This window comes from Carassius auratus, chromosome 48 (genome assembly GCF_003368295.1).
Source record: "Carassius auratus strain Wakin chromosome 48, ASM336829v1, whole genome shotgun sequence".
Lineage (NCBI taxonomy): Eukaryota > Metazoa > Chordata > Actinopteri > Cypriniformes > Cyprinidae > Carassius > Carassius auratus.
The window spans coordinates 2,767,964-2,794,431 of record NC_039290.1 but is presented as its reverse complement, the minus strand read 5'-3'; the positions used below and the strand labels follow the sequence as shown (position 1 = coordinate 2,794,431).

Here is a 26,468-nt window from a genome sequence, read left to right as displayed (position 1 = left end):
CTCCATTTTGGAAACAGCTGTTCAATGCCTTATCCCTCTTGGCTCTTTTTCATTGTGTTCAATACACAGTCAGGGGAGCGTTTGGGATTTACCAGGAATCTTTCAACAGATCAATTAAAATCCATTGAGTCTGTGTGTGGAATGCGGGAAAAGCTTTTGGAAATGAAGGGGAATCCCGACAAAGAGTGAACGGCGTATGGCATTGTAACAAGTGGAAGAAAGTGAAGCGGATTAAGGTTAGTGCTTGTCACAGTGATCATGGTTGATCACAGCCGATATGGTATATATAGTATTTTATACAAATGTAACGAAACACATTGCCGTGTTACTTTTCATGCTAAAATAAGCATAGAGATTGTGGTTACATTTTTACACGATGACTCGTGACGTTTCTTTGTATTAGACTTTGAGGAGTAGTAATGATGTAAGGGTTTGTTTTGTTTTATTCATGCTATTGTATGTCTGCAAAATATTCATAATAAGTTTAAATTCCCCAATCTAAATATGTAGTTGGAATTGGTTTTATAAAATGGTCTGGCTTGTTTATCCTAACTTGGCGACTGTTTATTTGATTTCCCAACGTTAAAAGGGACAGTTCGCCCTCTAATTAAAATTAAGCTACCCTCCTTTTGTTCCAGCCCTGTTTGACTTTATTCTGTGGATCACGAAAGGAGATGTTTGGTGAAATGTAAGGAATGGACAAACTCAGTCGACCGTTTAATGAATCCTTTTTTATATAGTGCAAGTGAATGGTGACTGTAACTGTCCTTCTGCCTGACAACGTGAAGATCCGTGAACAATGACAGGATTTATATTTTTAACAGACACTTTATGATCTTCATATACAGGTGCTGGTCATATAATTAGAAAAGTTTATTTATTTAACTAATTCCATTAAAAAAATGAAACTTGTATATTTATTCATTATACACAGACTGATATATTTCAAATGTTTATTTCTTTTAATTTTGATGTTTATACAGTAACTGACAACTAAGGGAAATCCCAAATTCAGTATGTCAGAAAATTAGAAAATTGTGAAAAGGTTCAATATTGAAGACACCTAGTGCCACACTCTAATCAGTTAATTAACTCAAAACACCTGCAAAGGCTTTAAATGGTCTCTCACTCTAGTTCTGTAGGCTACACAATCATGGGGAAGACTGCTGACTTGAGAGTCCAAAAGACAACTTTTGACACCTTGCACGAAGGGCGGCAAGAAACAAAAGGTCCAAGCACATTAATAGAGAGGCGAAGGGAAGGAAAAGATGTGGTAGAAAAAAAGTGTACAAGCAATAGGGTTAACTGCACCCTGGAGAGGATTGTGAAACAAAACCCATTCATAAAGGTGGGGTAGATTCACAAAGAGTGGACTGCAGCTGGAGTCAATGCTTCAAGAACCACTACACAATGATGCAGATTTCATTTTCCGACAGGACTTGGCCCCTGCACACAGTGCCAAAGCTACCAGTACCTGGTTTAAGGACCATGGTATCCCTGTTCTTAATTGGCCAGCAAACTCACCTGACCTTAACCCCATAGAAAATCTGTGGGGTATTGTGAAGAGGAAGATGCGATATGCCAGACCCAACAATGAAGAAGAGCAGTAGGCCACTATCAGAGCAACCTTGGCTCTCATAACACCTGAGTAGTGCCACAGACTGATCGACTCCATGTCACGCCGCATTGCTGCAGTAATTCAGGCAAAATGAGCCCCAACTAAGTATTGAGTGCTGTACGTGCTAATACTTTTCATGTTCATACTTTTCAGTTCGCCAAGACTTCTAAAAATCCTTTCTTTGTATTGTTTCTAATTTTCTGAGATACTGAATTTGGGATTTTCCTTAATTGTCAGTTATAATCATTAAATTTAAAATAAAATAAAAAAACATCTGAAATATATCAGTCTGGGTGTAATGAATGAATATAATATTAAAAGTTAAACGTTTTGAATGGAATTAATGAAATAGACATTTCGATGATATTCTAACTATATGACCAGCACCTGTAGTCTCTTATTTGCTATTAATACTTATATATTTACTGTTCTCTCATCAATTTTATCTATCCACTGAAAGACCATTCAACCAAAATGTTCTCATCTAACACTTTTGAGCTTCCAATGGCTGTTTGATGTGTATGTGCTGATCAGTGTTTATATCTAAATTAAATCTATTCATCTAACACTTTGATTAAACTGCTAGATTCATATGAATTTCTAATGTCTATTTGTACATTTTGAAGTTTGCAAATTTTGGTCCATTTCTTAATGGAAGGGTAAAAAAATAGAGAGGGGATATAAAAAATATATTAAAAAAAAAATGGTTTTGGAAATGTTTTTTTTGCTCCGAACTATAACAAATGTTTTTAAAATGTAAAAAACACTCCTGAAGATGCCAAAGACATGTAGACATCAAATGTAGTCACTTAAAGGGGAAGTCGTGGCCTAATGGTTAGAGGGTTGGACTCCCAATCGAAGGGTTGTGAGTTCTAGTCTCGGGCCGGACGGAATTGTGGGTGAGGGGAGTGCATGAACAGCTCTCTCTCCACCTTCAATACCATGACTTAGGTGCCCTTGAGCAAGGCATCGAACCCCCAACTGCTCCCCGGGCGCCGCAGCATAAATGGCTGCCCACTGCTCCGGGTGTGTGTTCACAGTGTGTGTGTGTGTGTGTGTGTTCACTGCTCTGTGTGTGTGCATTTCAGATGGGTTAAATGCAGAGCACAAATTGTGAGTATGGGTCACCATACTTGGCTGAATGTCACTTCACTTTTAGTGTGTGCGTGCGGGAGACCTGTTTGCTCTGATATGCGTATTTAATATACAACATGGTCTGTTTTTAGTTCTTTTACCCTTGAGGAGTCAGTTGTTTAGGTCACTACATTCATGGGACCCTTGAGCTCAAAGACATGATGGACTTGATTCACTGAAGTGTTTTGATGAGTTGCACAATGAACAACCCAAAGAAGCGAAATGATCTCGAACAATCAGTTCATTGTCATCGGCTTTTTAATTTTTCATAGTCACATGAGCTGTGTAAATCTAGACTATGCGTCCGAAGCTAATTCTGTAGAGTGGATGTTAATATTTGATGTTACAATTGCCATATTAGATTGAGTGGTGTTGTAATGAACTTTTATGATGTGTGACTTCAACTGTCAGTTTGTTCTGCACAGCTGGTGTCTTTTGCTCTCAGGAGCTCTTTTGCCCTACTTTCTATCTATGGCCTAACAACTTCTCTATCAGCTACTGTTTTGGACCTCTGAGTCAAAAGATATTATTCCCGCAAGTCATCATGCACTTGGCTTCTTCTGCTAGAGTAAGTTGATGAAATGGCAGGTAGTGGTACTCAATGATGTACTGTGACTATTATCATTTATATTCGAGATGTAGCAGAAGCTTTATCCTCAGCTGGCAGCAATTGCTTTGGTAAGTGCTCTCAGGCACTTTGCTCTAAGTGAAAAGTTCATTTGCATGACACATCCAGAGTTTTGCATCAGTGCTTGAACCATTATCAAGCCACAGTATCCATTGAGGGCTTTGGTGGTTGTTTTTCTTTCGATTTGTTTTCCTCTCTATTTTTATAAAGGTTTTGCTAGTTGGTGCAGTGAATAGGCTACTTAACAGTCTCATATTTCGTTAATGCATGAATGTAAATTTATAAGGCATTCTGCTCAAAGGAGAGGCTATTTGTGGGGTCTCTCACTGAGTGGTTAGCTGGGAGCTTTTGACCTGTAAGCTTCACAAAATCATATTTGTTGTCCCAAAATAAATTTGTGTGCACAAATGCTTTGACAGGGTTTCAGTTCTATAGTGTCTTGAGGGCCTCATCAACATAGCTGTTGATATTGTAATGATATAGCAGGGAAGCAATTCTTCACTCCACTATAGCCTGCTGGGAGCTGTTCAGATTATTATTATTATTGCACATGATATTTATAGCTTTATAGTATCAATATAATTGCATATGTACCACATAGTACATCTTGCAGGAATTTACACAGCAGTTGCTGAGTTAATCAGGGTTTGACATTTTCTCATATTAAGAATTTTTTTTTCTTTTGTCTTTAAAAAAAAATCTATATCCACAGGAATATACCAACCTTTTGGTATATTTTCCACACTAAATAATTTTTCACTTTAGGTCCTTCTCAGTCTTATTTTATTATTATTTATATACTATTAAAGTTGTTTCATTTTTGGAAGTAGCTCTTTATTAGTAAAAGTGTGTGTGTGTGTGTGTGTGTGTGTGTATGTGAATATATATATATATATATAATTCTGCACAGTCAATAATGAGAAAAGAGCATGCATGTAATTTAATTTATTCAGAATATACTGAATATATTTCTACAGGAAACAACGAAAAGCGCATATATATATATATATATATATATATATATATATATATATATATATATATATATATATATATATATATATATATTATTAGAATTAGTACAAATAAGATGAAAATTTAAACTCATTCATGTCCTTGACAACAGCACAGAAGAGCGTATTGAATTGCAAAATGATGGTGATGAGACTCTTACCAAATTTGTTTTACCTGTATATTTATTCATTTATTTTAATGTTTGAATAAAATAATCAGTCTTTTATTCATATGCTTGCAAAAATAATAACAAAAATAATACTTGTTGTTATAATAATAATAAAAATAATAATAAATAATAATAATAAATAATAATAGTAGTTATTATTATTATTATTATTATTATCATTATTATTATTATTATTATAAGCTTATTTATTTATTTAGTCAAGTTACATTCCACTTTATTCAAATACTTACATGGTGGTTCTGACTGGAATATTTGCTGATTAACAATATTTGCTGTTTATATGGCACTTGCATCATTGACATAATGACAACAATCTGATATTATTCTGAATTTTCACGTCCATGTTAACATGGTCAGTGTGGCTTTCATGCCCTTATGTGGGTTACGGCTAAAGCCATTGGTCAGATTGATTCAGGCTGTCATTCAAGATTTGAAAGCTTCTCTCAGGATATGTTAGGTTTGTTTTTCTCTCTTTACGCCCACATCCTCCCTGATCTGTGGGAGAGAGGCGTGCTGCAGCTGTGTGGGATCTGTTTGCTGTGGAGAGAGAGAGCTAGAGAGACGGGAAGGAGAAAGAGAGCGAATGAGAGGAGGATCTCTCATAAATGCTAGGATCAGAGGACGCCGCTTTTTTGTTTCTTGTGTGGACTAAAATAAAACTGTCTTTATTCAGGTCCTCGGAGAGCTTTGTAGCACCATGTCATTAGCGTTTGAAGTGCGTTTGGTAAGTAATTGAAACTGTGACTGTAAGTTTGGATAATGGTTGTTAGCTTGAAGTATTGATTAATGCAAGCGAGAAAAGGGTTAAGCATGGTGCAGCAAAAAGAGGAAACGTACAGTGACAGGTGGTCTTTAAGACTTAACAGCTGTTCAGCTTCATTTGCTTGTCCAGGACATTTCTATTTTAATTGCTGTCTGGGTTTGGTGGCTGTGGGAACTGGGTGGAAAATCTCGCCTACATTTGACTAAATCAGAAAACTGTCATAGATTAAAAAAACTGTCATAGATTAATATAGATTAAAGGTGTTATTACCACAAAGATGTTAATCTTGCTTAAGTCTCCTATTATTTTGTTGGGCCTACATACAGTTTTGCCATACAGCTGTACTTTGTTTAAAGGGTATTTTCTGGCTCCATATGTTATTCAAGCTGTCACTGAGGAAAACACCTCCCACAAACCATGAGGTTGAGCATTCAATGAACGCTTGTGTCAGTGAAATTCAGGAGCTATTAAGTTATGTGTCAAGTTCTCGTTCAAAAACTGTAGAGTTCTGTAGATGGATTTTAGAGAGAGAGTTCACTCAAAAAGGTTGTCATTTACTCACCCTCATGTCAGTCCAAAAGCATTGGACCTTCTATCCTGTGTGAAAAACAATAGAAGATATTTAGAAGAAGGTTTTTTTTTTTTTTTGGGAGAACTTTCACTTTAAGCATCATAAATATGTCTGTATTCCGTTTTAGTCTGCCTGCACACCAGATGCTCACTGGTACAGTGTTTCTGGTTTTGTGCATCCTCTCTCTCTCTCATAAGGACATAAACGACAAGGACAGATGCTCCACCTGCTTCCTGTTAAGGCCATGTGTGGTTTAATGCAAGAGCAAACTGGATGTGTGTAACAAGGTCTTGTCATAGAGACAATATTCTTCCATTTAGAGGGATAGTTCAGATAGTTCAAAAATGAACTTTCTGTCATATATTATGAGTGTTTTAAAATATTTTCACAGATACTTTCATTAAAGTAACATTTCATTGAAATTTGAAGATGCTTGACGTAAGATTTTATGACGTCAAACACTTTTTTTATTTTGAGAGCTACAGAAGAAAAGATTTTCAGTGACTTTTATTTTAGACTGTTCCTCAAGCAAAGCTATATTATATTTCAAGACTTCGAAAGCGAAATAATGTTGAGAGATCATAGAGTATGTTTATGTTGCATTTATAGTGTTCAGTATATTGAAAGGGACTGTGTAAATTCATTGAACAGTTTATGTCTTTATTGCTCTCATTATTTTATTGGAAATGAATATGTTGGTTGTTAACATGTTGGTAAGTAAATAGTGGCAGAACATAGATTTTTGTGTGAACTCTTAACTTTCCTGATCCACTTTCTCACAACTTTGGTCTTTCTAGAAAAATGATTTGTTTGTTTCTTTACTTTTGCGGATTAGGTTTATCATTTACATTGTCTGCATGCCATTGTTTGTGCAGTATGTAACAGAAGGGAGCAGATGATGGTGAGCAAATTGTGTAATTTTTGTGCAAACCATTCTTTTTCCTAGCAGTGCGATTTATTTTTCTGGAGGCATGTGACCTTTTGACCGAAGGCAAAGAGTTTGCATATGCATAAAATGGTGTAAACCTCTGATCATTAAATTTTTTGGGACCATTTTACAGGCATTACTCTTGAATAGGGATTTTTACCTGTTCATTACAGTAGCCCACTACTGCACTATATTCCAAGCGTGCTGTAGCACTGCTTGAAACAAGCAGACTGATATTAAGACACTGAAACTCTGCTACAGCAATAACATTTTACTCATTTAAATACATTTAAAGTTTGAATATGCATGAATATTCCAATTTGTGACATCGCAATTGGTCAGGAAATTCATAAAAACAATGAAGCTTGTTTTGAATCTTGAAAAAACAAAATGCATGCTGAAATGCTATATAATGAAATGCTATATATATGCTGATATATAAAGCCATATTGAGTTATTTGCCATTTTATCTCTGCTGTTTAATTCAGAAGATTTAATCTGGCAATTACTCATTAGGTTCTCAATCAGATTATAATGTTTGTGCCCCTTGTCAGAACTGAGCTTGGTAAAACTTCTTTAAACTATTCAGATTGGAATCTACTCGGTTACAAAACTTGGTGTCTTGTAATTATTTTAAAACTTTAGTATGAGAGAGAATTAATGGTGTGTGTAATTGTTTTTAGTTGGTTATTATAACATACAATTCTAAAACTGACACAAAAACATATAATTTACAGGTAACTCTTGTTTATTTTTGTATGCAAGCTCAACTGCCTATCTTGGCCAGGATGCTTCTGTAACAGAGATGTTTAATCTCAGAGTCTTTTTCCTGGTTAAATAAAGGTAATAAATCATGTAAAAAAAAATACTCTGAGCTTAAACCTAGTGTAATTGGTATATAACTAAATATACATTATTTAATTCACAATGCTTTCAGAAAAATTTAAATATAACACCTGAGTCACTTTTATGATATTTTTTTGGAGCTTGAACTATACTTCAGTTTTCCTTAATTTGTTTTTCACAGAAGAAAGAGATTTAATTGACATGAGAATGAGTAAATAATGAAATATTTTTGGAAGAGCTTTTAATTTTTTATCCTTTTCTAACATTCCCAGTCAAATAACCTCCCGCTGTCCTCATCTGAACGACACCACCTGTTCAAGTCTCAGCAGAGATCCCTCCCTTCAGTCACTGTTGTCATAGTATGATGTGTGATGCATGGGGAAATCCTAAACTCTTTTAGCACACTCCATCTCTTTCGCCTCCATGCTGTGAATTTAATTGGGGAAAGCGCCACATAAAAACAATAAGTGGTAATTATGCCTCCAAATAAACAATGGATTGATTCAGACATCTGATACTCTTGGCTCAGACAGATATTTGAACTCTCTCAGCAAACACTCGTTTTCTGGCCGGATGATTGAATGTGAAGGGTGATTGCAAACTGCATCTTGTGGGCTTACATGTCATCATAACTGTAGAAAAAAAAGCCATCTTGCAGTGACAGGAGTTTTGCTTCCTCTTTGAGAACATTTCAAAGTAAAACTCTTTTTTTTGTTTGTTTCATTAGGGAAAAAGATCTCTTCTTTTTAACCTTCTGCGTTTTCAGATGAGTTCAACTTGGCATTTCTGCTTATTATAGATATTAATTGTATTTGAAGTGGGAAGGAAGGCAAACACAAGCTCTTTGCTCTTTATCATTATGAAATCTAAGCTGCCGAGTTTGGTGTTTCTTTCAAATAATGAGGCAAGTACGATGAGGCTTCCACCTGGTGCCAGGCAAATAATGTTGAGTCCGTGTTGGATGTTGGTGTTGTGGAATTATTAAAGATGGATATGTGTCTTCGTGTGTAAGCTCTGAAGTTCAGCGGGCTCAAACTGCCCTAACATTTGACTCGGTCTCACTGCAGTGTCCTCATTATTATTTAATATTTGCTCTGATATCAAAAGGGCTGGGAAATGAAGCTCATCAACTCCTGCATTAGTAAAGAGGCGGCGGTCGCACACCTTCATCTCCCCGAGCCTTTTTAAATGCTAACACTTTGTTTCATGAAATAACACCAAATTACCTGCCCTGTGCAATAAAAGCCTTCCGACATCAGTGCGAGAAAATGGCTTTAATCTCGATTCACCAAATCTTCAGTTAATTGCTTCTTAGTGGCTTTGAAAATCCTTCGATTGTAAAGTAGCAGCTCAGCACCCAGGGAGCTGTAAGGATCTCAATGACATGAGAAAAACTTCCTCTTTCGCCTGACCGCAAACGGACTGCATTGGCTTAGCAATTCTCATGTTGATCCTCCGTAAAATCCTCGTGGATGGAGTGGCGCCGGTTCTGAATGACAGAGTGAGTCACTCGTCCACAAGTAGTATGACTGCAGGCCTGACAGATTCTCTTCTTGCTCTCCACAGTGTTCATGCCACCTCCATGACCAATACGACTATCACACATTTCAGAGCCATTTTGTTTTACATTCAATCCGTGTTTGGCATTAAAAAGGTGCTTCTAGGATTTTGGACATCTGATCTATGTCAACAGATTTAAAAAAGGGATCCATATATCTCTTATAATATTTGAATTATATGAGTAGAAGCCCAGTTTTTCTTCACATTTAGATTTTACTAGACGTTTTAGATTTATATATGGGCATTTTCTCATTGGGTCTATTTAAAAATGGAAGAAATTATATATTGCCCAAATATATATATTTTGTCATCAGTTTTTGAGTCAATGAGTAAATGAATGATCTCTTGTGGATCCTTGAAAATGTTGCTAATAAAGGAATTAAAAAAGACATTTTGAATGTTTGAGAGTTGGGAAAAGTGAGTTTATCTTATACTATTATTCAGATTTGTAATGATAATGTGGTGGGATGCTTTCACAGAGATATTTTCAACATTTAAAAAGCATAAAATAAGTAAAATGTTTATGTCTTTGTATTTATTCTTGCATGTGTGATTCAAATTATGAATGAGTCAGAATAACTTGTTCTGGTGTGTGACATGCTAAACCATTATAAACTATATCCTGTGTATTACAATTATAGTGCATGTAATATTCATAATCTCTCATTATTGGGAGAATCTATAATTGTCCTTAAACTGACAACTGCAAAAAGCTCATTAACATAACTCATTAAAATATTTTTTTATCATTAATTATGTAATTTTAAGCTCAAATCGTCTTTTTGTTCTTGATTGTTTGTTCATGATTACCATTATTTTGGTTTAGTGTTGTTAGACGATTTGAAAGTAATTTTATTTGGAATGTGATCAAAGATCCTTTTTCATATTTCAGGTGCTGTGGATGTGTAATGTATCAGCAAAGTTCCCTTGCGGTGGGCTTATAACCTTTTCCAGAAGATGCTGAATGTGGGCCTTGAGATATGTTGATAAGAGGCTGTGAAAAGTGCAGCTGAAGTGCTTGGGGACCGTAAAGTTGGCATTTAAATCATGATATCACTATATGCTTGGTTGGTAGAAGAGAAGGTGACCATTTTTGGTCCTGAATAATATCACCAGTGTGGAAATTCAGGCAGTGGCTCTTTTGATGTTGCTTGAGAAAAGTAGATGTGGATACACAAAGCACGGCTCTTCAAAAGGAGGAAGGATATGTAGGACGACAGCAAACAAACTTTGAATTGTGAGATATCTTTTTTTTTTAACCAGTGCCAAAAAAAACAATGCCTGCTTGATGGTCATTTGGGTGTTTTTTTTCCCCTTCATGAACGACCAGTCACTTATGTCATGTGAACAAGCTGTGGCTCATCTGAGCAAATAGGGTATGGCTGGAGCTGGGGCACTTATCTAAAGAGCAGCTAAATGTGCTTTCTTCTTTAGACAAGCTGGAGTCTGATCAACTTGATTAGATGCAGCTTCACTGCGTCCAGAAGTGTATTCCTGATAAAGACAAAATATGGAGCATTTTTCAAGCTTGAAACTTCATTTCTTAGGAGCCATTATATAAATTGTGTTCTCTTGCCCAAAACTGGAGCTTTAAATGTAGTGTCAGCAGACTCCTTCATCTTAAATTCCCTTTTAAAAGGCCTGAAATTCCTACAGTCAGCAGAGTGTGCATGTCTGTTGACTGGAAGTATGAAAAGCAGGTTGTGTGTGTCATTTCTATGCATAAGTTTGTCCCATTTGGGTGTTCCTTGGGCATTTTTTACACATGATAAATAAACAGATGCTAGCAGCAATATTTCAGTCTGGTTGTGGTGGTGGTCCTATGTTGGCATTTTATTCAACAGGGTGTCAAGGAAAAGCTTTTGTTTGTTTGTTTCATTATTGATTTCTTCTGTTGTTTGTTATTTTTTTGTACTTTCATTTGTGAATTTAACTTATTCAAATTTTTTTTAAACAACTTTATTTGTGCTTTCCTTTTGTTCATTTGTTTATTCAGTACTTTATTCATGTGAGATTGTTTGTTTTTGTTTACTTCGTAGCTCTATTCATTCATTCATTATTAGTTTATTTGTTTATTCATTTCTAAGGTCATTGGTTTATTAAATTGTTTGTTTTTGTGTATTTATTTGTTTTTTCATTTAAAATCTTTCATGTTCTTTTTTCTATTTTTTTTTTTTTTTTTTTTAAATTACATTTTTAATCTGTTACTTTGTTCATTTGCTTGTTGGTACATTTAGTAGTTTATTACTTTATTTTTTTGTTTATTAATGTTCATTTTTTTATTTGCCTGACAAAAGTGCTAATTTCAACGATGGAGATCACATTGACATTTATAGATTTATAGATATTTTTGTTTGTTTGTTTTGGTTCATACATTTATTATCTTATTTGCTGATCCATAATCTAAATGTGTGTTTTTGTTAGTTTATGTACACTGTAGGGTCAAATAGTCTGAGCTCACATCGAAAACCTTTTGATGGTTTCAACTTCAAGGTTTAAAATGTAACTTAAATTAGTAAGCTAAACAAATAATGACATTCATTTGTGCTTCTGATGGGCCTATTGGCAGATTCTGCTGTTTTTTATGCAGCTTTATTCCTTTAGTAAATTAAATTACTTCATTAAGGCCACTCACTGTAAGTTTGGGCATATTGCAACCAGATCATATGTTTTCATTATGCTCCGAGGCACTGAGGGTCCAGTAGAATTGTAGCAGTAGACTTATATCCTTCGCTGGGCCGTCGGGCATTTGTTCATAATATCAGTAAGCACTCTCATTACACTCTGTTGAGAAGATCCCCCATTCATCGTTCCACAGCCTCAAGGATGGAGGACTATAAATGAAACCTGTTTGCTTTGCAGGTGTACTGATTCACACTGCATTCATGGCCACAATAATAAGCTCCCACAACTGCACCATGCCATTATATGATTAGAGCATCACATTGACAAAGAGAACAAAGAAACATTTTCATCCTCTCTAAAACCGTTATTGACCGTGCTCATGTTACAGCAGGTTTAATGAGATTAGTTTGATGCGATAGATGAAAATGAGATCCATTGACGTCCTTTCAGTCCACAGCTGATCTGGATGAAGATCAAGTGTCTAGAGTGAACTTTGAGTCTCTTGCTTTTACGGTTCATCTCCTGCTGCTGAGGTCAGAGGAGTAAGGGCTTCTTATCCGGTCCATACAGAAGAAGCTCTTTATTGACTGAAAAGTTATTTGCTTAGAGTGGCCACATGCACTTTCAATCCAGGGACTGATGGGGATAGTCAAGCAGTTATGAGCAATCAGTATTTAAACCGTGCATGTAATTGCTTGGCCTTAGGCAGCCCTGTGACCAGGTTTGATGGACTGGAGTTCTGGAGACTAACTCAATATGTATTCGTGTTGGTTTGTTTCTTGGAAGCCACAGGCATATTGGAGATGAGCATATTTGTCTGTAGAATGTATTAGCTTGAGGTGTGCTGTAATGATATTAACCTCAGAGCCATTTTATTTCCTTTTGAGTGTGCATTCCTGAGCTGCACCGCTGTCTCTCTGTCTGAGCACTTTCCTTTTCATGGAAGTGTCTTCATGTCCTGAGGTTGGTGAATTGTGCCATTTGTGGTCTAGAATATCTGTCCATCATAGCCGTAACGTTGATATTTAAGACCGATAATTTTACCTAAGGATCATATATGGTGTTTTCTAGGAACAAGGCGGTCTGTTGCAGGCTTCATAAACTGAAGGAAGTAAGATCATTTCTGAAACACCTTTACAGAATTGCTGGTAAAGGGACCATATTTGACTCTTTCAGGTGTGGTTTGGCACTTTTGCAAATTATTTGATGATAATTAGACTGGGCAAACCTTCACCTTCCATGTACTGGAGTAATTGTGCATTGACAAAACAAGAAGTCGCTTAATACAGATAATTTACAGATAATACAATTCATTTTTATTTCCCTCATGAATTCCCATTAATGTGACAAAGAGCAAGTGTAGTTGTCAAGAATGTAAAAAATATTGATGATACTTCTCATTAAAAAATAAATAAATAAATAAAATAAAATAAAAAAATATATATTTTAGTGGTGCTTCTTGTTATTTCAGAGTTTGACATCCTCCAGTGCTCATTCATCTTTATTATATGGAAAAAGGAGACCAAGATATTCATCATAAATTCATAAACATTAACATGAATTTTGCATGTGTGGTTGAGTTAATAATGACAGAATTTTCATTTTTGAGGGAATTATCCCTTAATTGTCAATAGATCAGTGACTGACTCTCATTTTGAGTGAAGATCTAGTCGGCTGGCCTTCATTCTCATGACGGGGCCTAATATCTCACGATTTGTCCATATATGGACATGTACCCAGTGGGCTGTGCGACTGTTTAGACACTGGACATATCCAAACATCTAGTGAGAGTGGAAGCAGGTTTGCTGTTTTGTTTTTTAATGTAAATGAAGGTTAAACCTGAGTTTTTCATTTGTTTAGGTCTGCTGGTGAAGCAGAACAGATGCAAATGATGAATACGTCAGTCCTCATGTTGGTGTTTTTGTAAGGCTCTCTCTCTTGATCCCATGAGGACTGCAGGCTAAGGGGAGCTAGGCTGTTTTCCTTTCTGGTATGTGAGATGTTTTGATGATGTTGTGCGCACACCTGTGTCGTTTGTCTTTTGACACTGCCTACAGCTGCTGTTGACTCCTCTTTCCTCCTATGTCATATAACCTTTAGTGAGTCATAGTGTAACTTTATTGTAATGAAGTTTGGGAGAGTAAATGGAAAGTAACTGAACACTGTACATTTGAGCCAAGCAAAGCAACAGCCCCCTGTTGCCTAAGATAAACTCACTAAATATAGAAACTTGTTTTTGTTTTTTTTTGTTTTCAAATTTATTTTAGCAACAGCACAGTTTTTATAAGTAAAAAATCCCACAGAGCGCCACTAAGCAATGAAATACAGCAAAATTGCAGAACATTACTATTGTGAAATATTTTTGCAATTTAAAGTAACTGGTTTCCATCTTTAAATATTGTAAAATGAAATTTGTTTCTGTGAAGCAAAGCATAATTTTCAGCAGCCTTTACTCCAGTCTTCATTGTCACATAATCCATGTCACATGGTCTAATATGCTGATTTGGTGCTAAAAAAATTTCTTGTTATTGCACAATTTATTGAAATGTTGAAAAAAACATCCGTAGCACAGCAGTTAAACACGGCGTTGTCAGAATTCATCTTGGGATGATAAGCTTTTACATTTTTTTTGTGAACGCAAGACAGTATATGCACTTTTCAATAGAGCGCAGCTTGAGTTTTTTTTGGCGGAAGAGTCTCTTAAAAGTCTTGTATGACACTTTCTTCAGTTTGTGTCAACTCTGGGAAGATGAGCTCTCCACAGGCCACTTTTCCAAATCTTCATCAGCTGCTGGGACCTGAGCCTGACGTTTGCTGACTTGGGTCTCAGCAATAGAAAATAACCTCTCTGCTTGCATTACACAGGACATGGGAGTACTAGTCATTAGATTCTGCGGAAACAGGTTGATATTTGGAGAACAAGTCAGCAAAGTTCGCATGTAAGTGAAATTGGCTCACACTTCTCAAGGTCCTGGCCGACGATGAGGTTGGGCATATCGGGTAACTGACATGCTGCTGCCGGCAGACGTAATGTGTAATAAATACAGCCTGATAAAACACAGTGACCAGTGTTGAATGTGCAAGGCTGTGAGATGATAGTTAACAGCTGAGGCAAGTACTGCAGATCCACTTCAGCATGATGCTAAATAATGTACTGTAAACCAGTGCCATGTGGAGCTTCCTTGAATGTTGCTAAGTGCCTTGGGGTTTACACTACATTTCTGGATGCATCAGAATAGGGCTGCATATCTGAATCAGCTGACATTGTGATATGTTGTTTTTCAGCTACATATATAATGAAAAATACAGGAATTATTACTAGATGACTTGAAATATCTCTTTTCTTTTCTTTTTTTCTTTGCATCATTCTGTATAAAAAAATTACATTGTAAGGATGAAAATTTCCTATTTTCAAAGAGTAAACCATCAGGCCTTTATTTTGAACGGTTGCCTTTGTTACTCGAAATAAAACACTTTTGAATCAATCAATGTTCTCCATTTATTCCTCTTCACTCCACTCCGTCACAACGCACGTTCAACAACCCCACAGCCCGGAACTTCATAATAAGAGTCCCTTTTTAGTTTCAATAAACTGGCATGTGAAATACTAAACAGTTTTCAGCATAGAGGTATAATGTGCGTTAACACATTTTATAATGTCTTAAACTTAACAAACTCCCACTCTTTAAAAAAAAAAAAAATCTTTCAATTTAACATACTAACAGGCCATATGGAACAACATTCTAGAACAAAAATACGACCTAACATATTTCAACAAACTCTCCAGTCAAACATAAGAACAGACTTTGTTTTAATTCAATTTCCATTGTCCTTCACTCAGTGCCTTGAGTAACTGACAAGTTGATGCTCCCTTTTTGGTAAGACAGTCTGCAAGTTGTTCTTTTGTGTTGCACCACTGTATTCGCTCAACTCTCTGTGTTTGGATAAGTTCTTTGATACCACTTATCTCCAGGCGGAGTCTTTTCTCAGAGACTGGCTTTGTGGACTTAATTGCATCAACAAGTGAATGATTGTCAGTGACACAGATTATTGGTAGAGCATGTTCAGCATCACCAGTAGTTAGTTCTGAGAACAGTGTGGACAGAAAAATAGAATTGTCAATTCCATCAGACATTGCCAATGTTTCACCAGCAAGTGTACTCCGCACAATCCTTTTGACTTTCTTTGATTGCCAAGAAAGGGGAGAGAATTTTCCATTTTCTCCCATTAAAGTAATCAGGTGTCCTCCTTGAGTGCCTCCATCTGAAAGATTTCCAAATGAAGCATCGCTGAACACAATCATCTTAAGAGCACTGTCTCTGCCCAAGTGTTGGAAATTTAGAATTACCTTCTTGGACTTAAGTTTGCACACTATCCGGTTTGCTTCATGGATTGTCTGCACAGTTGCATTTTTTATGTTTGATGTCAAGTTGCTAGCATCAAATATGACATCTGGCCTGCTCTGCCTTGCTACCCAGAGAATTTGACCAATTTTGGACCTGAGCTGATCCTTTTCCTCCTCACAGAGAGGTGAGTCTTGTTCCACAGCTCGTGAAGGATCCATATGAATGTATTTCATGTGCTGAATGTAGTTTTCCTGGTGTATTTGTACTTTTCTTTCGACAGTCACAAAGTCTATTCCCACATAACAGAAGTGATCATGTTCCTCACGACCAACTTGGAAAACAGATCTTAGATGTGGTATTATGGTTGTTGAGAAACTTTGTGTGCCCCCCCATATGAAGTCATCCACATGACAGGCAAGTACCCCAGTTACAGTGCAGTCCTGATCTAGCCAATAAAAAACAGCTGGATCAACCTTGGACATTTTTCCTCCTGCTTTCAGCACTATGTCTTTTACTCTATTGTACCAGTACAATGAAGCATCTGCCAGACCATATACACACTTTTTTAGCTTCCACAATGTTCCCTCACATATAGCCTCAGGGGGAGGCCTGATGTAGATGTCACGTGACAGTTCTATCCCCTGCAGAAATGCAGACTTTATATCCATGGAATGAAGTGTCCACTGTTTTTGACAAATAACTGCCACCAGCAATCGAAGAGACTCAGAAGCACATGTGGGAGAATCTTTTTGTAACTCTAACACATTTAACTCCTCAAAACCTCTTGCCACCAATCGTGCTTTAGGTACTAGTCCAGTTAGTGTTTCCTTAAGAGTGCACACCCATCTGGTAGAGATGCACTTTTGTCCCTCATCCTGAACTTCCTCAAACACACTGTTGTCTCTCCAACTCCTCATCTCTTCTTGTTTGGCTAGGTCGAAGGATAGATCTTTTGTTATCAGTACATCCTCACTGACAGTTGTGGCACTAACATCAGCAACATCGGGTTCCATTTGAAGACAGTCTAGACATGATACGTCAACTGAATCTTTACTGCCTGCAACATTAGTTGGTTCAATGAGCAGAAGGTTGTACCAGTTTTTGTATTTGCCAGTAGCTTTGCCTGCACGCCCTAGTACTTTTGCTGTGTGCAAAGCCCCACTATCTCTGTCTCTGTATTTTAGAACTTGCCCTGTTTTTAAATGGACATCAGTTCTCTGCTCTGTATCACTTTGTGTCACTACATCATCACTTGTGTGTTGTGCTGCTACATTCTGTCCCATAGTGGGTACCCCTGTGTCCTCAGTTTGCACTGAACTCTGCTGTATTTCAGTTACAGTTTCTGTTCCCTCCATGTTGTTGACAACAGCTCCTGCTATCTCCTGTCTTTGCATGTTGTTTGTGTTAACTTCAGCATCATCCCTAATGACATGTTGATCTCCACTGTCTGCGTTTACTTTTTTTAGTCTGAGATAATGTACTCTAATGCAGGTTCCTCCATGTCTAACAAACACCACTGCACCATCCTGGCCAATGACAACTCCTGGTCCTTTCCACTCTTGACAGTCAACTCTCTTGTAGTACACTTTGTCACCCATTTCATATTTTTCATCTGTATGACGCAATTGTTTACGTAGTGCTCTTCGTATTCTTTCTGAGCATTCTGCTTCCGTAAACGCCTTTCTTGATGCATGTAGAGCAGAGATGTGTTTTGCCACCCACTCACTTTTCGTTGTGCCCTCTAAAGCTGGGGGCTTGTCGGTTAACACAGAGGGCAGGTTGGGATTCTGTCCAAACACCAGTTGATGAGGACTGTAGCCATGAACATTTTGCATGGTATTCTTTGCCATAAGAGCCCAGTCCAATGCAGTGTCCCAGTCACAGCCGTTACTTGACTTCACTTTCATTATGATCTCTGAAAGTGTTTGATTGTGTCGCTCTGTAAGACCATTGCTCCACGGGCTGTATGCTGCTGTTGTCTTTATTTCTATATTGAAGTTTTCTGCCATGTCTCTAACCTCATCATTATTAAATTCTCCCCCATTGTCACTAAAAAGTTTCTGAGGTGGACCATGGACACTTATCCAGACATGGACAAAGTGTTTCACTATTTCAGATGACTTCTTTGTGGTCAGTATGCTGCCTGCACTAAATCTTGTGAACTGATCAATAATGTGGAGATACCACACACCTGGTTCAAGTTCATGTAGATCTACTGCAACAGTTTCATTGTACTGAGAAGCTAGTGGTAGACCAACAACAGGCTTTGGTTTGGTCTTACTGTATCTTTGACACGTTCCACATTCACTCACAATTTTCTCCAGAATGACACTACACTCTGCATCTTTATTTCCTGAGCTAGTAAGAAGTCTCTGCAATCTGTCAGCAGAAGCATGACCAAATTGTCTGTGAAGCTTCATTAGGATTTTGTGTTTTTCTGCTAAGCTCATTTTGTCTGATATTGTCAGAATTTCCTCAGCACACTGACTTTGTACATCCGCATTCTTTTGTTCCTCAAGAGTGACATCTTCAACAGCAACCAAGACACAGTCATCACTTTGAATTTTTTTTTTTTCATTGTCCATAATGTTTACACAGTAATGACCAGAGCTTGTAAAGTCAAGTTTTACAGGTTTACTGAACATTACCGCACTGTCATTTTCCATATCTAGCACTGTCCCTGCTCTTTTCATGGATGCCTTGCTTAAGAGTAATGGAATGCTCGCTGGTACAACTTCAGTTTCAATATGACACCTAGTTTGTCCAATCTTTGCAGGAATTTTCAATTTTCTGTTGGAATAGACCACTTTTCCATCACCAAACTTAAAAGGTCTGTGACTGTGAGTTTCTGTCTTCCTCATGTCTTTTATCTCATTTTGGCTTAGTTCAGCAATGTAGTTATTTATCCATTCCTGTCCACACACAGTTCGTGTGCATGCAGTGTCTATTATTGCTGAGCCAAAACACTCAGTCATGAATATTTCTGCTTCAGTGGGCGAATCTTTTGTATACAGAGTAATGTTGCATTCCTCTATATCATCTGCTTTACAATCTTCAGTCAGTTTGACTTGCTCACCTCGGTGTGGACAGTCTTTGGCCCAGTGGAATGTGCTTTGACAAACAGCACATTTTGATCTGCGTCCATACCTGTCCAGAGGGTTAGTGCCAGGCAGTGGTGTCTTTTGCTGAACATTTTGGGACCATGGCTTGCTCCTTTGTCGTCTATGTTCTGTTACATATGCTGTTTCCTGATTAATTCCCACTGTAGAAGCAGGCTTTCCTCCGAAAATCCTCTTCAGTGCTGACTTCATTGACGCAAAATCCAAATCTGTACATGCTGTCAGCGCTAACTGTCGATCTTTCACTTCCAAGCACGCAGTGTCCAGCAGTTTGAATGCCAATACTGCATCGGGAAGCTCCATCTTATATTTACGCATCCGTGAGTATCGCTGTTCAAAATCAATTATATAGTCTGTCATGGAAACACTGCTATCTCTCACAATACGATCAAAGCTCGAGTACGCCTCGTAAACTTGGTCCTTTTCTTCTTTAAGAAACAAGTCATCGAGTTTCGTTAGTAAAGTGTCCATGCCAGTGTCCTTATTCAGATCGTCTACCGGTATTTCCATCGCCGTTTCTCTCGCTCTTCCCGAAAGCGCCAAAGCCACAGCAAGCGCCTGCTTTTTTTTCTCGAGGTCTGTAACTCTAGTCCAAATCGCGACTTCATTCTTCCAACTTTCATAGGGTTTTCCTTCATCAAAGGTCGGGGGTACTCTGTAGTTGCTAACCATCCTCTGCTACCAATGTTACTCGAAATAAAACACTTTTGAATCAATCAATGTTCTCCATTTATTCCTCTTCACTCCACTCCGTCACAACGCACGTTCAACAACCCCACAGCCCGGAACTTCATAATAAGAGTCCCTTTTTAGTTTCAATAAACTGGCATGTGAAATACTAAACAGTTTTCAGCATAGAGGTATAATGTGCGTTAACACATTTTATAATGTCTTAAACTTAACAGCCTTCAAATAAAAACATGCACAACATGTTTTGAAATGAAGTGCAGCTGTATACTCAACTGAATGATGGGTAGCAGAAAAGAGTGCATGATTTGAGATTCACACTAAGCAATATCGCATTATTGATTTTATTTCAATATGTTGTGCAGTCCTACATTAGAATACATGGTTACATGGTTTTGAATGAATATCAGTGGAGAAAATACAGAGGAATACTTTTTGGAACCAGATAATGTAGTTACATCATGTAGGCCACTATGGAGTAGTACATACTGTGTTTGAAAGCAAAACTAATTCAATTTATATATTATAAAAGTATTCTTAAGGCAGTTTTAACTACAAAAATAAATTACATTTCTCTGTACGTGATGAAACCTGCACAAAGAAAAACAAAGATTTGCTAGCATTGCAGTTTTATTATCAATTTATTTTTGCTATTAAAACTGCCTCTTTTTCTTTGCAATCATGTACTTTTTCAATTAAAATTTAATAAGTTTTGCTCTCAATGACTCTCAGTGTTTATTTGATTAAAAAAGACACACAAGTAACTACACAATCTAGCACGCCATGGGCTTATTTAATCAGCCAAACTTTGACCACTTGATTCACAAGAGTGTTGTGTCCAAAATCAACCTGAACACATTCTAACATGGGCATCTATTGCTCCTGGAGATTGTTTGCAGAAATCTCAGTCCACATTTTGGGAGATAATGAGTGCTTTTTCCAAGTCTAATGTCCCTCCCACTTTCCAGATTGTTCTTACACCCTTGATTTGTTCTGCACTACTGGAGCGTTTGAAAATAATAGAAAAGAAGAGAGAACTATAAAAAGGAGGAGAAAAATAAGAGGAGGGTTGTAAGGAGGAAAGATAAATAAAGGGATGAAGAAAGGTGATACGAGTGGAAGGAGAGATGCAGAAAGGAGGGATGAGCAGTGAAGACCAGCATGATTTATACCCTGTAATTTTCTCCCTCACTACCTCCCCCTCTGCTTCCAACACATAGCATCACATTTATTTGTGTTTGCCTTCTTTTCCTTGACCTCTCACATCCCTCTGGAATATCCCTTCTTCTTCTCTTCAGACGGTCCAGCTGAACATATTCAGAGTGGCATTTAAGATTCACAGCTCGCATAAAGTCAACACTTGTATTTATAACCCAATGTGATGTATCTCTACATGCATCACATTTTAGCATTAAGATGAAAATGAGAGCTGGAACTTGATTTTATCCATCATGAAATGATTGCATTGGTGATATCAGGTGGAAATAAAAGACATTTCAGTGATAGAATGAATTGGTAATATTTTATGAAAGACTGAGTAGTATGCACTAAAAAAATAAAACTGAGCCCTGTTACTTAAGAAATCTGTTTTAAAGTATTGCAACATTGCATTACTTTTTTTCCACTAGTCTCTGCTTTAGACATTTATACTTCTTTATTTTTAATATATAATTATTTTTATATAATCTGTACTGTTCAAAAGTTTAGTGTCAGTATAATTTTATTATATATATATATATATATATATATATATATATATATATATACCGTATTTTCCGCACTATAAGGCGCAATGTATTATAAATCGCACCTTCAATAAATGGCCTATTTTAGAACTGTTTTCATATATCGGGTGCACCGGATTATAAGGCGCATAGAATAGAAGATTCTGCAGGCAAACGTTTAACTGGGATTGCGTTATGCATCCACTAGATGGAGCTGTGCTAAAGGGAATGTCAACAAAACAGTCAGATAAAGACGCCTTGATCCATATATAAGGGGCTCCGGATTGTAAGGCGCACTGTCGTTTTTTGAGAAAATTAAAGACTTTTAAGTGCACCTTATATTGTGGAAAATACGGTATATAACATATATACCGTATTTTTCAGACTATAAGTCACACCTGAGTATAAGTCGCATCAGTCCAAAAATACGCCATGATGAGGAAAAAAAACAAATAAGTCGCACTGGACTATAAGTCGCATTTATTTAGAACCAAGCACCAAGAGAAAACATTACCGTGTACAGCCGCAAGAGGGCGCTCTATGCTGCTCAGTGTAGGCTACAGGAGCATAGAGCAGCATAGTGGGCCCTCTGGTGGCTGTAGACGGTAATGTTTTTTCTTGGTTCTAAATAAAATAAATCTCTTAGTTCATTTCTCTTGGTTCATGTCAAATTAATTTTGATAAGTCGCACCTGACTATAAGTCGCAGGACCAGCCAAACTATGTAAAAAAGTGCGACTTATAGTCCGGAAAATACGGTAATAACTCTGTTCACATTTTCTACAAAAACACCATGCAGCACAACTCCGTTTTCAACACTGGTAATAATAAGAAATGTTTCTTGACCACCAAAGCAAAAACATTTCTAAAGGATCATGTGGCACTGAAGACCCAGGAATAAATTACATTTTAAAATATATTCAAATAGAAAAGAGTTATCTTTATAGTAATATTTTTAAGTAGTTATTTGAAAAGTATTCAGGGTATTATGGTGTAAGAAGCAATACGAGCGTGTTACTTGAGACGTTATCACCAGCATTGGTTAAAGTCCGTGGGGTTATCTTGTTGATTAAGGAGACACTTCTTGAGTTGAGCAGCTAATGTGTTTTGGACCAATTCTCTGGGAGGATTCCTCTCTCAGTATAATGTCTACCCATGACTCTCCTTCCTGAAAGCAGTTTGATGAGCTCCAAAAAGTGTCTAATCGATCGCTTTGGGTTTTATCTCTTGTTTCCATGCCAAAACGACTCCATTTGCAAGCTTGCACTGATACTCATAAGAAACCCTGAGTGTAAACAAGCATGAAAAGAACGGCGAATGCATCCAGAGTTGGATGAATGCGTGAGGCCCTCTTATATAATTAGGCCATGAAATGAGTTCAGCAGCTGAATTTATTAACTTTAGCGTTGAAATAGAGCCCCTGAAGTAATGATTACTCCAATTCATCAGACGGTGTGTTCTGTCATGGGTATTACTTGAACAGAGATTCACAGTGTGTTTTCTGTGTGTAAGGATTTTTTTTTTTTGGAGCTCATTATATGGCGTTTTTCTAAAGAGATTTTAGTCAAACTGTTGGCTTGGTTTCTTTCTTAACAGAGTAAATGCTCTCTTCTTTTGTTTGTTTCAGGTGGAATGAGAGGGCAGTTTGTGAGCAGATGATGGACGTTGAGACGTCATATACAGAGTTCATAAACTGTGATCGTACAGGTCGCAGGAACGCGGTGCCAGACATTCAAGGAGAGGCAGTAGTGAAGGGCACCAGTGAACTAACCAAAGACCTGGCTCAGATGGACCTGAAAGCTGCAGGTACATCACACACCGCTTTCCACTTCTGCTTGCAAGCCAGCACTTCTATTGATATTTCTCCAACATTCTCTTCTTCTGCTTCTCTTCCTCCTCTGTCATCTCATTCTCCTCCTTCCCCTTTATTTTTCCCCCATCTTCTCCTCCTCCTCCTTGTCCCTCCTCCTCAGTTTTCCTCCACCTTCAAAAACTCCTTAAAGGGGGGGTGAAATGCTCGTTTTCACTCAATATCCTGTTAATCTTGAGTACCTATAGAGTAGTACTGCATCCTTCATAACTCCAAAAAGTTTTTAGTTTTATTATATTCATAAGAGAAAGTTTGTACCGATTTTTCCCGGAAAAACACGACCGGCTGCCGTGACGTGTGGGCGGAGCTAAAGAATCACGAGCGCATGTGGAAGCTGTGACAGCTGTGAAGGCTGAAACTGAACGAGAGCAGCAGCAGCAACGACTCGCTCCGAGCGGGGCTCGAACCCGGGTCTCCGATGGGAGGCAGACGCACTAACAAGGAGGCAGAGATATTTTAAGCAGTTTTACTCACCGCCTGCGGTTCCAACACACGATCGTGACCCTTTTTCGTTGGGATTGCATCATCCTTAAGAAATAAACGATACGCAAATCCGTCGTCAAACTGGGCCTTGTTTGTAAAACAAGCATCTTCGAAATGCAGGGAACAAACACAAACACTTGCACAACTCCGTTGATGCTCTGTAAAAATAAACTCCATCCACTGGTCCCTTAATGCTGTTTCTCTTTTGGTAATCTGTGCAGGGTTGTCTTGCCCTGGCAACCAAAAACACACTTCTTTTGTGACATTTCGCGACGCTCTCGCTCTGATCAGTGATTGTCCGTGCTCAGCCTCTCAGTGCTCTGCTATACGGGAGCGCGCACTCTTCCGGCAGACGCGCCCTCAGGACCCATATAAGGAAATTCCGCTCCATCTAATGTCACACAGAGCCATTCTCGAAAAAAACTTTCCGAAACTTGTGACAAACCGGAAGGTTAATTTTTGAAACTTTGTCCATGTTTAGCATGGGAATCCAACTCTTTAACAGTGTAAAAAACTCTGTATGCATGAAATAGCATTTCACCCCCCCCTTTAAAACATTTTGTGAATAATTTTAGACTTTGGTAGACTATTAATTTGGGGTTTTGCACTAATGTTATACTTCAAATAAATATACGATAGAAGTTGAGAAACTTTTTGTTAGAATATTCACTCTTCAGAACTATGTATTTAACAAACAGAAATGGCATCATCTGTCTTGCATTTATTTGCATAAGGAGTTGCAAATGGTCTTTATTTTATCTTTTAGATCATCTATACCTTTTAACACTCAAAATACATCATGTGAACAAGAAAAAACATACAAGTTTAATCTATAAAAATGCAATGAAATATAACCTTATCTAAAACTGCAAACATGCATGCACTGGTATTTCCTTTAGTACTTTATTTGTATTCTGACAGCAGTAATTCACATGATTAATTCTGCAGATCATCAGTGGTCTATCAGGTCATATTTATTATGCAACACTGCATCAGTTTGGCCACTGTAATGACTTGATTTGTGCATACAGTAAGACGGTGATACATGAACACATTACAAGTGTAGGATGTGAACCAAAGACTTTCACTGACCCTTACTTTATCCAGGACACTGTTCTGTAAGGTCACAGTGTCCACTTTGAACACAAAGAGGTTTGATGCGGTTGAATGGAGTCTGTCAGTGCTGGCAAAGATTTATTATCTGCACTCTCACCAATAACTGCTTCCTTGACCGTTTCCTATTCGTATGGGAACTTTTCAACTTTTTCCTGCTGAAATAAGAGCAGCATCTGTCTCTATTTGACCCAGTTTCCTTAGTTCACATTCTTGGCACTGTTTTAGCTCTGAAATAACCTGAGACTTTCCCATGACCATGAGGACTCGGTTAAGAATGTTTAGCTGGAGAATATACCGGGGCATGTGCGCATTTAATGTGGCAAAAAGGTTTGTCATATCTGTGTCTTCTAGAGGGAGATGCTTCCGGATCTCCAGCCCCTGAAGCAGAGGCATCTGGGAGCCAGGATAAACAGGGGACAGAGGGACCGTCATAAAGATCAAGAATGACCTGGAGGAGAGAGGAAAGCTGGGGAGTTCTCTCCTTTTCTCATTAAAATTCTCCTCATCTTTGCTCACCAGGCAGCAGTGAAGAGTCTCTTTCATAGACTGCCATTAAGGTGGACGTCCACCCATTGCATGCTGTCGAGTGCCTAAAAGACAGATGGAGAAGACACTGCCTTTGCAAACACCACTAAATGGGACGAATCTGTCGAGGACTGTATTCATTCACAGCACTGAGTGAGGGAAAAGATAGTTTTTTGTAACAGAGGTCGAACAGAAGCACAGGCATTTTGATATTTTTCCAACCTAAACTTAAACTAAGCAGTTCAATCCTGTTGAGTTACTGGTTAAACAAATACTCAGAGCTACTGTAAACTATAAATTACCAAATATAGCCTTTTTGTTACAGCTTATGACAAGGATGGCTCAGTTAAACAATTATTATTATTCTTTTTTTTTTAAACAATGACCACTACAGTTGAAGGATGTCTGATTATACAACATAATTCCCAGATATTACCTGAGGTCAGAAACTTCATTATATAATATTACACAAATGTAACATAATTAACAATGTTTGTGTAGTATCTGAGTTACTGTTTTCTGCCTCTGGCACTGTTTTCTGTGTTTTGTCAATTTCTCAGAAACACTCGTTGAAACACTGCATTTATATCGTGACCTATAAATAGAAGTACCTCGAAATAAACCGGAATGACATGATTGCTTTCAGTGTCTTATTTGTGTATTTATTTTTAAGTTGGGTGTTGATGTATTTAAATGAAAAGTCTATTTGCATTGTCTTTCCA

General features: G+C 37.5%; 1 protein-coding gene across 3 annotated transcripts; it reads left to right on the top strand.

Moving 5' to 3' along the window:
* The first annotated feature begins 33 nt into the window (after window positions 1-33).
* LOC113065517 (cAMP-dependent protein kinase inhibitor gamma-like) lies at window positions 34-26,409 on the top strand. 3 transcript variants are annotated; one of them, XM_026236815.1, is made up of 3 exons: window positions 34-236; window positions 23,380-23,558; window positions 25,573-26,409. In XM_026236815.1, exons 2-3 carry the CDS (start codon window positions 23,408-23,410, stop codon window positions 25,653-25,655), a joined length of 234 nt encoding a protein of 77 aa, XP_026092600.1. In that variant the 5' UTR covers window positions 34-236; window positions 23,380-23,407; the 3' UTR covers window positions 25,656-26,409. The 3 variants fall into 3 exon arrangements, with proteins under 3 accessions (XP_026092600.1, XP_026092601.1, XP_026092602.1); XM_026236816.1 differs by lacking the exon at window positions 34-236 and adding an exon at window positions 5,061-5,308; XM_026236817.1 differs by lacking the exon at window positions 34-236 and adding an exon at window positions 13,729-13,867.
* Window positions 26,410-26,468: the final 59 nt, after the last annotated feature.

Bases quoted from the DNA above. Each gene is read 5' to 3' on its own strand.
- LOC113065517 (XM_026236815.1), top strand. From the start codon at position 23,408: ATGATGGACGTTGAGACGTCATATACAGAGTTCATAAACTGTGATCGT. The intron at 23,559-25,572 runs GTACATCACACA...TGTGTCTTCTAG, and splicing joins GATGGACCTGAAAGCTGCAG to AGGGAGATGCTTCCGGATCT.